General features: G+C 44.7%; 1 protein-coding gene across 1 annotated transcript in view; it reads left to right on the top strand.

The window, feature by feature from the left end:
• LOC138521771 (very-long-chain enoyl-CoA reductase-like) overlaps positions 1-12,140 on the top strand; it is a 268,005-nt gene that overhangs the window by 46,541 nt on the left and 209,324 nt on the right. The window contains exon 2 of the mRNA XM_069634845.1: positions 487-538. Within this exon, the coding sequence (XP_069490946.1) occupies positions 487-538 (52 nt within the window). The remainder of the gene's footprint in view (positions 1-486; positions 539-12,140) is intronic.

The raw sequence follows: 12,140 nt of genomic DNA, 5'->3' as shown, positions 1-12,140 counted from the left end.
GTATTTATAGAAGCTGGGGCTGCCCACCTCCATTTGTGATATGTGTCATGAATGCCTGCACATCTTGTGTGTTGAGAAAGTGGAAACATGGCTGAACCATTATTGGATGCACACCATCCTGTCTTCTCCACACTGATAGAATTCCTTTTTGGGTCACACTAGATGGAAATAAAGCATCATACATGAGCCAAAACGAACTATATTATAAGGGTACTACTCTAAACCTAAATATGGTAACTATTGTGAAATCTGTTTTGATAAGGACATGAAGGCACGGAAATTAGGAAAGACTGTAACTAGGTATTATGAATGTTTTTATGTTGGTAGATAAATTATTCTTTGTAAACAAATTAAAATGTGATTTGATTTAGCAGCAAATGAAAAGTCAAATGTGCCCATTTGAAGTCAATAAGGAATATAAATGTATCATTTACTGCTAGCATAAAACATTCAAAATAAAGTAACTCTTGCCTTTTTATCTCAAAGGTTGAACCACATGTGACAATTAGTGACATCCGACTGATGATCCATAAATATTGTAAGTATTCATTTCTATAACAGATTACCTGATAATGTAGCATTTGAAGATTTGAAAACTTTTAAAAGTGTCCAGTTTTCCAAGAAATATTATTCAGATAGGAAAGCATTGTGATGGCTCTGCAAAAAAGTAACTACTACAATAGAATACCATCCCCAGCACTAAATGTCCACTTCCAGAATATTTTGCTGCTAGTTAGTGAATGACATTCAAGAAAATAGTTCTCTGGTTAAAAAAATATGAATTCAGATAGAGACAGAAACAATGTTCCAATGCTTTTCAGACATTACAAGTCCTTCCTCATGGACAACACCTGAAAAACACATGAAAAATAAAAACAATAAAAGATTCAACATGTCCACATGCCAGTTATAGAAAACAAGCATAGGCAACATATAATCCCACTGTACCATATCCTTCACAGTTCCTCCTGTGATGTCAAAAATCAATCTAAACAAATGTGCATAAAAACATAGATAATAAACTGATCACTTCTATAAAGTTCTACATGGTCCCTCTTACAATAATTCTGCTCGGAAATAATAATAAGCAATCAACTAATTATCTGGTTCCACACATGGTTGTATTATAGTCTTGTAAGACCCGCTGACCAACTGTAAAAAAATACAACAAAAGTTTTTTAAAAAAGCAAAAAGGACTTTAGTGAGAAAAATACGGCATTTTTATTCCCACAAAATAAAGACATAGTTGAACGTCATATAACTTACATAAGTACGAGATAGATCCCATACTTTGCATTGAGTCACCTGGAGTGTGTGAGTAAAACTTGGTGACAACCCACATTCAAAACATGGATTAGAGCAAAATGTGCGGCACAGAGTGTGGGCATCATTACGTCACATGTCCAAACGTGATGACATCATGACACCTGTACCCTACACAACAATTGCCGTAATTTATTTTTAAAAACATGCTTACTACAGATGATATATTGCAGGGATCAATGCATAATGATAACAGTAAAAGAAATGTATAAACAGTTCAATGGCATATCAAACATATATAACAATCTATGTATGGCATTCAAGATCTCAACCATTCAAGATCCAAACCGAGCCCTAGGTTAGAAGTACACAATTATTAAAAGGTTCATGGTGCTGGCACAAATCAGTTTCTTAAATAACGTTGAAAATATTAGTTTCACCTTAATGTACAAGAACTTTAATGAGATATCTGTGTTATGGATTTGAAACATTGTATAAGTAGTAGACATCAAAATTGTGTCACACTCTTTGACCATGTGTTATATCCTGGGAACAAAGAATCTAATTTGTCAACCCATAGTGTCTCTTTCTGTTTTAAAATGCATTCTGTATCGCCCATACAGTGAATTGTTACTCACAACCTCTAAGATCTGAAATCACATCTGTATGATATTGTGTTGCATTTCTTGAAAGTGTCTCACAACAGGAGTTTGTACATTGTTCAATCTTACATTCGAGCAATGTTCATTCCATCTTGTTGTTGCCTTCAAGCTTGTTTGCCTGACATAGTAAATTCCACATGGATATCTTATACAGAACACAACATTTTTGGAGCTGCAAGTAGCATCCAAAAATCAGTGGATGAAATACCACATTACGCGTTGTTGCATTATTGCAAATGAGACAATGTAAAAAGGAACACATTCCTGTCATTTGGCAACTCTTTGATTCAAACTTTTTGTTACATCAAGTTTGTTTCTTCGTTATATGCAAAAACTGTATAATATTTGAAAAGGTCATTTAGCTTATTGTCCTTTAAGAGGATATCCCAATTTTTCATATTGATTTGATTTCACTGTGCTAAGCATATAGATACAAATACCATTGCTGGTGTTTCTAGTTTAGGTAGCTCATTCAATAAAATGTTTCTGATTTGTGCTGCTGCTCTCATTTTTGCCTATTTTAGTTGTCTGTCCGAAAGACCCTATCTTGGAACTTAACAAAAATGCCCTCTAGTTGTTTGATACTTTTGTTACTATCACTAACTATAGCTTGACTCACAATATTTGACTGTACTATAAATGTCTTAATGTGGTGGGTGGGTGGAAGCTTAGGCTGTGTAGTAGATTCTTTCAATCTGTTGCTTTCTGAAAAATATTAGTTACAAATCTCACCCTATTTAAGGTTATCTGTACATCTAGGAACTGAATTTAGTGGGAAGCTATTTAGATTGTAATCTGTATCCAGTTAGTTATCTGATTTAGATAGTCAAAGACGTTTTGAAGTGTTTTTGTGATATTCTCCATGTAACAACAACATTGTCAATGTGCCTGCCTAGAGTTGTATATATTTATGACATACGAGGTGTGTAAGTATATGATCTCTCCCAAATGTTGCCTGAAACAATTTGCATATGTGGGGCCATACAAAAAGTACACATTTATTTATATATTAAGCTGATATGTCGAGTGCTACTTGTCAGCTTGTTGCTGCGTTACAGCTGTCAGAATTGTGAATGGTATCAATTACAAAGTTTTGGATTCAAATTAATTGGCTGCCTTGAGTCTCTGATTAACTGATTATTTCATCTGTACGAAGGAGAGAAAACAGTGGAGTGTTCTGGGATTGGTAGGGCCCACTGCCTATGTCGATGAGTGGTGGCCCCATTCCTGTTTGCTATGTGAAATCCCTTGTTTTTGCATGTAGCACTTCATGTTACTTTCAGGAGCTGAAATTAAATAGATAAAATTACCAAAGTATACGGTAGTCAGAAGGATTAAAGACTGAGTGTGTCCTGATGTCATTCAAGCCTGTCATTGTGTGTTGCACACATAAATCGGATCCATTAACTCACTGGGATAGCTGACTGATCTATGGGATAACATATGTTCACAGTGGAGTGTTGTACTATTCTTTAGATGCATGGAAAGGCTACAATTTGTAGAATGTGCATGGAGACATTGCGGACAGAGGCACCATGCCCAGGAATGCAATATGTCTCTGAACATGGGCCTGTGTACACTGGAGGGGAGTGGTATGTATGTGCCGTTCCTGGATGTTCTGCATGCTTAGGTGGATTTTAAGAAACAGGATCCGTTCATGGGCACACTCTCTTTGCCTACAATGTATACGAGAACTTTCTGCCAATTATAGCCTTTGTTTGTGTGGGTCTACTGAGTGAAAGCTATACTTGATTAACCAGCCTGGAAAAACTAGAAATGCCTAAAAACAGGTGATTGCCAGTGTTCAGTGCTGTTTAAAATATGCATAAACATACTTCCATAACAAGGCTGAAACAATGTAGGACCTCTTCCAAACCTCTGGCCATGTCTTTCAATGAGCCCTAACCCAGCTCAGATGCGGGTAGAGGTGCTATGCTAGGTACTGGCAATGTCCAGAAGAGGGGAGGATTAAAACCTGTCAAGGAAGACAAATGAGAGACTGGACTTCAAGAACTGGTGAAATCACACATACATCATGGTGGTGAAAGCAAACTCAGGTCATGTAGAGGAGCAGGCCTTGCCCTTCCTGCTCTCTGTAACATAACACAGGTTTTGATACCTTATATTGGACTAACTGAAAATACTATTCAGGGATGGAACAAAACATTAGCTTGCAAAGTCCCACCGACTTCTTCAACAGATGGCACATTGGGAATCATTGCAGTTTGTTCACAAAATTAAGGAAAAAAGCATTTTAAACTTCATTGGCTGAATGATCAGTAAGCCTGGAATCTGGGTCTGGCATTTGCTGTCTTATCTAAAAGACCATACAAATTCCTGGAAGTAGGGGATACATAGCGGATTGAAAACAGTACAAATTACTATCTCAACGGTTTATTTAACAAAACAGAGGGAATACGAATCCTTTTCACATATGACATATGACATATGACTGTAAAGTTAGGCCCAGGTGGTGTTAAAGTGGGCCCAGTGGTTTCCTACAATTATTGATGTTATTTGAAAAGGCGTATTCAAGCTTCAAAGTGGTTTTATCACTTCCATACAGTGTGGCAAATGTGAAATACATTACACATTTTTGAATGGTGCAGTGTCCACTGTTACCTCATTGTTTACTATGCTCAGTAATCGGTTTCACCGATTTCTGCTTAAATGCTCAGGATTTCTGTTGATGGTCTCTTGTGCCCTTCACCCAGTAGGGGTCCTCGGCAGTAGGTTCCAACAGCTGATGGGGAGAAATGGTACTGGATGGTTGTCTCCTGTCTTTGTTGGTGTGATGGCATTGCTGGACCTGGGCTCAAAGTTGTCCATAGCGTGTCATAAAACCAAACCTATGATAAGACCCCTGTGTTTTAGGTCAAGCATATTCAGGAACGCTCCTTCGGTCTGTGTGGGAGGCCACCTTTTAAAACCATCAGTGATAGATCCTGCAATGAGTGCCCATCCTGTGTGAAGTGTCGCCCAACTGGTGTTGGTTCATCCATTCATGCAGCTACTTGTAGGTCTCACTTACATAACTACCTTGCATTCGATTTTTGCATTGGATGAGGTACACAGCATTCAATTATCTTCAGTTTTATGTCCATTGCATCTGTATTGTTCGGTTCTACTGGGTTGTTATGGCAGATCCAGTGCAGATGTGTTGGCACATTTTGCATCCCCTTATGTTGCAAGGGTACGTTCCAGGTGTTTCTTTTTCTTGATCTAGTGGAAATGTACTCCTGGACAGACATTATGCTAGGTTTATTCTGTTGAATGTATGCAAGTTTGGAGATCTTCTTTGAAGAGTTCTCTCAGCTCATCATCCCTGCTGAGTATTGGTTCCTTAACATTCAGATTCACTTGTGTTCGTGCTGAATGGTAGGTGACAACCAAAGGAATTATGTCTGTGTCTCTGCTGTTTGTGTAATGTAGCAGCCTGTCTCTGGGTATTTTCAAAACACTGTTGAATTCCCTTTGCATTTCTTTGTCCCCTCTACAAGAAGAATGTACAGAGCATAGCAAGTTGGCTGTCCCTTGTCTTCCTGTAGAAGCATATGTGTTTTGATATCGAATGGCCTGGCTGTAGATAATGGATCATTTTATGTGGCTTGCCCTGTGCAGGTATTTGTTCCTGTCGGTGGGTTTCTTGTATGTCAGAGTTGTTTCTAGTTGGCTGTGTCTTCTGACTGAGATTGTTGTATCCAGGAAATGTAGGCTCTTCTTGGAGTATTCAGTGGTGAACTTATTGGTGGAAGCCAGTTGGTGAATCATGGAATTGTTTAAGAGTGTCTTCACCTTCTGTCCAAATCAGGGAGCTGTTATCAATACAACACAGGTATGTTAGAGGTTTCTGGGATTGTTGTTGTAAGAACTCTTGTTCGAGCTCCCCCATAAAATGGTTAGCATACTGATGTGCCATTTTTATTCCCATGGCTGTTCAGGTCTTTTGTGGGAAGTGTCTTACGTTGAAGCAGACATTGTTGTGCGTTAGTATGAATCTCATGAGATCTGGGACAACTCTGATTGGGGTGTCCATCTCAGTGTTCACTTTCTGCAGGAATTTCTGACATGCAGCAAGTCCATCTTCATATGGAATGTCAGAGTGACATGCAACATGGCCAGGAGTGCATCTGCTAGTACAGAGTCTATTTCTTGAATCGTTCTGAGGAAATGTGTTGATGTGTTGTGTCCTGTACAAAACCTTCTGTGGCTTCAGAGCTGCCAGAAGCACGGCAACTGCTCTCCTGAACATCCGTGAGGACCTGCTCTCGAACCTCGACTCCAACACTCCGTGTGTTCTCATTCTCCTCGATCTCTCTTCTGCCTTTGACACTGTCAACCATGACATCCTGCTCAACCATCTCCGTGATAACCTGGGTATCACTGGTCAGGCTCTCGCGTGGCTGACCTCTTTCCTTTCCAATCGACCCTCCCAGGTCCAACTGGGGTCCTTCCTCTCTGACATCTTCTTCTCTACCTGTGGTGTCCCCCAGGGATCTAATCTCTCTCCCTGGCTGTTCAACCAGTATCTGGCACTCCTTGCCCACCGCATCGCCACTCTCTGTCCCAACTTTCAGTGCTATGCGGACGATACCCAGCTAATTTTCAGGCTACCCTCGGCCTCCTCCTCTCCTTCCCTCATCTCTGACTGTCTGTCTGCTATCCAGGAATGGTGTGCCGCCAATGACCTCTGCCTTAATGCCAGTAAGACTGAGATTCTACTCATCGGCACACCCACTTCCTCCTTCCCTGCAGTGCTCTGGCCAGCCTCTCTTGGCCCGCTTCCTGCTCCTACTTGCAAGGCAAAAAACCTCGGGGTCATCTTCGACTCCACACTCTCCTTCTCTCCTCATATAACTGACGTCTCTAAGAAGTCTCACTACCAGCTGCACCTCCTCACCTCCTCCCTTCCTCTCCTTCCCCCAGAAGCTCACGGTCTCCAGAGCCCTGGTTCTCTCGAAGCTGGACTACTGTAACAGCCTCTATCTTAATCTGCCTGCCTCTACTCTCTGCCCTCTGCAACTCATCCAGATCAGGACTGCGAGACTTGTCCTTGGCCTCAAGCCCAGGGACCGTATCTCTCCAGGACTGAAATCTCTACACTGGCTCCTGTGGCTGCGAGGATTAAGTTCAAAACCCTCTGCATTGTTCACAAGGCCTTTTGGGGCCTAAATACCTTCAACTCTCTCTAACTAAATATCTTCCTTCCCGAGCCCTTCGCTCATCTGTCTCCAACTCCCTCAGGGTCAGCCGCTTCTCGAAGCAACGAGCTGGGGGTAGATCTCTCTCTGCGGCAGGGGCCTCCCTCTGGAACAGCCTTCCTGCCTCCCTGAAACTTGAGGAGAACCATCTTCGGTTCCGGAAGCACCTCAAAACCTTCCTCTTTGCTTCTGCTTTCTCTCTCCCTCTCCCCTGATAATTCTTCATTGAAACTGCACTGAACCTGCACCTGGGCCACTCTCACCGACCTCGGTCCTTGCCCCAGCCACTCTCCACTTGCACTGCCTCCCTGGCAACCCCTGCACTGCGGGACTGTCTCTGCATCCCTTACAGCCTCCCGTCCCAGCACTTGTCTGCACTTACCTTGCACTTGCCACCAGCTGGCCCTATTTATTATTTATTTTTTATTCTACTTACCCTGTTCAGCACTTCCCCCTCCTCCCTTCCCCTTGCACTTTTTCCCTTCCCCTTACCCCTGCATACCAAAGAATAGAAGAGCATAGCAAGACAGATACAACAATATAGAATAGCATTGCATTGCATAAAAATTTAGCACAGAAAGCACAGCATGATTTAAGAGTTGTACAATATGGCATAAAGTCATATAACAATGGAACACAGACCACAGAATAAAATAACGTAACCACACAGCATAAAAAAAACAGCCTAGCATGACATGGCGCAGTGTACAAATGATAGGAAATCTGATGGGAGCATTCGATAACATCAAATAGCATAACATATCGTAACACAGTGTAGTGCTCTAACTCACCGGCTGATGTGATAGAACAGCTGAATAACAGAGGAACCTGCAAATTTGCTTTTTAAATATGTTATGTGAGTTCAATTTAATTTAGGATTGTGCTATTAAGTCTGCTGGTCTATGGTAATTACCTGGACACCAAAATTAGTTGGGGTTATTTAATTTTGTTAGTTTGTTTTCCTTGTAGAGCATTAAAGGAATGGTTCGGTCAGACATTTTTATTGTCCCTACGGGTCGGCCATGTGTTTTTAAGCCTAAGTCGGTCGATCGTAGAAATATTTCCTATGGCCCTTACCCGAGTTTTCGTCTGCTAAACTCACGTGAAAACAGGCAGCAGGGCGCCGCCATTTTGTGAGAATCTTATCACTTGCCCCATCGCCCTGGGTGACCTGCTTTTGCGGCACTAAATCATATCCCCCGCCCCTGAGCCTGACATCAACAAAGCATTCATAGGGGGCGTGGCCAGCGGGCAGACGATGCAGACGTGATCTTGCATCGCTCCGGGGCCGCCAGCAAGATCCTGCTGAAATCCTGCCATAATCACTGACCTGTGAGGACCAAAATCGCCCTGGTGAGGCAAGAACCGCTGCGGAGCAAAACTACCTGATCCCGGACCGAAATCGGTGCGGGAAACCCTGGCTGAGACGCCTAGAAGAAGCGAGGCCCGCAGCGCGCGGGATCGACAAAATGGCCGCCATACGCGGCAACTGACCTGGGGCGCCGTGCAGCAGCAGTGAAGTCATCCTGGGAGGAAGCCCCATACGATTGCTGAGACAACGTGAGAGGGACGGCCAGTGCGGGCGCTGGATTGCCGTGTGCCTGCTCCCCATCAGTGAGCGGGCGTGGCCCTGTGGGGGTCCACCGCTGTGAGGTGGCAGCGGGCCCCAGAAAACGAGCGACCCTGCTTGAAAAACAATCCCCTGCTGGCCGGACTGCTCGACTGTCGCTGCTGCCGACGCGTCGCACGGGGGGCTGCCTACCATAGCCCGCCCCCGTGACAGGGGCCACGATACTGCTGAACCATCCAAACCCGAACTGGAACTGCAGGCTCTCCGTGCGACGAGGGGCGCCCTCCAGATCCACAGTGCGGAGACTGCAACCCCCACGGCCTGTGAGAGATTCGGTGTGAACAGAGGGGGAGGGAGACGAGGGGGTCGATCGGACACCCAGAGGACAAACAGCCCAGCGATGCTGCTGCCGAGACACGGGGGCCTTCCCGCCATAACCCACCCCGGGCCCGAAGCAGAACTGCGGGCGCTCCGCTCCACGTAGAGCGCCCGCCAAACCCGCGGTGTGGCGCCTTCGCTTCCAACAGCCCGCAAAGGACGCATCAAACATAGCGGTAAGGAGAGGGTGATCGGTTGGAGTGGGCGAGTCGCATCCCCCAAAAATACTTTTCCCCCCACACCCGCTGCGGGACAGTGCAATCCCTGGGGTCACTCCACCTGTACCCCAACGTTGGAAACCCAGAGTACAGGGGGGGAAGCACCTAAAAATATATCACTGGAAGAGAGTGGCGGAGGACGGGCCTCCCCCGCGTTGAAGTTAACCACCTACACAATTACATGATATATCGACCAATTAAGGTAGCACATGACATTGCCAGACGAGGCGCACCGGCTACTCCTCTCGCCTGCAGTGCACCGGCGATCACACACATAAACGCAGAACTGCCCTCGGAATCGTGCTGATACTACCAAGACTGTGAAAGCAACAGGGAAACCGAGACTGTCATACTGTTGTACAAGCCTGTGGCCGACACATAGGGAAAGGGAGAAACTAAGAACCAACCCACCAGCCGATGACATCCACTGGTGGTATGATGCAATAACATGAACCAGTGGAGGTATCCATGTAAAGATTAGGAACTCACACAGTGAACCACTTGCCTGAGAAAGTAACCTCCTGACCAAGCAACACTAGGCGAACTACCCCAAAAGACGACCCAGAAACTGCGCACTATATAACGACAGCAAACCAGCAGATAGCTGCTGTAATGGGTAAGGATAAGGCACTAACCACTAAAAAAGGGGCCAACCAGAGCACCATGGAACAATTCACGACCACCACTCTGCCCCCACCAACGGACTCAGATAGACTTGAAGACCCACAAAACCCTGGAGAATCCCTATCCCTAAGGGATCTGATGAATGCCATTTCCAACTCGCGATCCTCAATGGAAGTCAAAATGGATGGCATCACCACAGAAGTCTCCCTGTTGCGACATGATCTCCAAAAACTCTCCTCCCGCACTCTTTAGGCCGAGACCCGTATATCTGTTGCAGAGGATGACTTGAGAAGTATGGGCCAGCAAATGAACAGAGCGCTAGAACGCATCAAAGTACTAGAGTCCAGGGTGGAGGAGGGGGAGGGCAGATCAAGGAGGAATAATATACGTATACTTGGGCTGCCGGAAAAGACTGAAGGGGACTCCATGGAGCTCTTCCTGGAGAAATGGCTGACTGACCTATTTGCTCCCAAGACCCTGTCGACACTCTTCTCAATAGAGAGAGTGCACCGAGTCCCAACGGGCACACCAATACCTGGGAAGCAACCGAGAACGGGGGTAGCGAAGATCCTTAATTACAGAGATCGTGATGCTATATTGCAAATGGCCAGACAAAAAGGGGAGATAACATACAACGGCTCCAGAATAGGCCTCTTTCCAGACTTCACTAGGGAGGTGCAGAAGATGAGACAATCCTTTGACCCCCTCAAGAAGCGCCTACAGACACTAAATGTAAAGTATGGCCTCCTGTTCCCTGCGCAATTGAAGATATACCACAATGGCACCACAGTACACTTCACTGACCCCAGAGAGGCATGGGCCTGGGCCTGGGCTGAGGGGCATCTGAAGGGGGAATGGAACCCACGCAAATGACAAGAACCAAGGAGGAATAGACCACGCCTGAATGAGCCTCCAAATGAGATACCCCATCAAGAAATAGAGGCGAGACCCCAGCGAGAAAATGATTAATTACAAACATGACTGAGAGATGAAAGAACTCATGACACCTGAGAACCAGGAAAAAGCTGTGAATCGAAAAGAAATGGACCAAAGCTAAACAAACCCCCACAAAAACTATCCTATCAAGATATGGAAGCGATACCATGAAATTAAGGCGAATAAATGAAAGAGCGGACAAACGATAAAACTATCATAACGTGAAATTAAACAAGGACCACCTAACAATCATAACAATTGGTGAAATGAATGCTGGCGGCCCTAAAACCTGGCGTGGCACTACCCCCCCGGACAATTACGAAGAGCGCATAGGGGTATTCCTAATACCAAAGAGACTATAAGTAGATAGATGTTTTGTTTAATAGGCGACAGATGCTTCAGTTGGGGAAGGAGTATGGGGAAGGGGGATCGGGAGTTACACAGGTATCCAATTGACAACTGGCTCATCAGGACCACATCGAACAAAACAAACTTGAAAATGGCAAGAATCAAACATCCACATATGGCAAAGAACTCAGTGAGCAATGGCTACGGCTGGACTTAAGGAAAAAAAAGCTTGCCTTCATGACATGGAATGTGAATGGCCTGGGGAACAGCATAAAGAGAAGACTAGTAATGCAATATATTACTCGACATGATCCGGATATAGTGATGCTAACCGAAACACACCTAGCGGGCACGAACTGCCAATTCTTCAAGAGAACCAAATACAAAACGGCAATCCATGCAGGCTTCTCCATGGGCTCGAGAGGTGTGCTGATACTGATAAACAAAAGAACCCCGATAGACGTAACACAGATAATTCAAGATCCGGGAGGCAGATTTGTGTTTATGCATGGCACACTATGGAACCAAACCATAGCTACAATGGTGATCTACTCGCCCCCAGCATTGTTGGCCCCCCTACTAGAAGAAATCACACCGATAATAGTAAATAACCCAGCGGATACACTGGTGATGGGCGGAGATTTAAATGAGGTGATGAGCACCGTGAAGGACCGCACACATCAGAGAGGAGGAAATCCGGCACGACCGACCAAACTGGCCAACTTCGCATCAGCATTGGGCCTTAAAGATGCATGGAGGGATCTCCACCCAGGCGAGAAACAATTCTCTTTCCACTCCGGTGCACACGGATCAATGTCTAGGATAGACTATTTCTTCCTCCCTGGGGTAAATATGCACAAAGTGATTGAGTCAACTCTGCAGCCCCGAGGAATATCAGATCACTCCCCACTCACGATGATGCTCGAGACACAAAGACCCC

The sequence above is a fragment of the Ambystoma mexicanum genome, chromosome 1q (genome assembly GCF_040938575.1).
Source record: "Ambystoma mexicanum isolate Mex_15411 chromosome 1q, UKY_AmexF1_1, whole genome shotgun sequence".
Taxonomy (NCBI): Eukaryota; Metazoa; Chordata; class Amphibia; order Caudata; family Ambystomatidae; genus Ambystoma; species Ambystoma mexicanum.
This window is presented reverse-complemented; position numbering and strand designations above follow the sequence as displayed.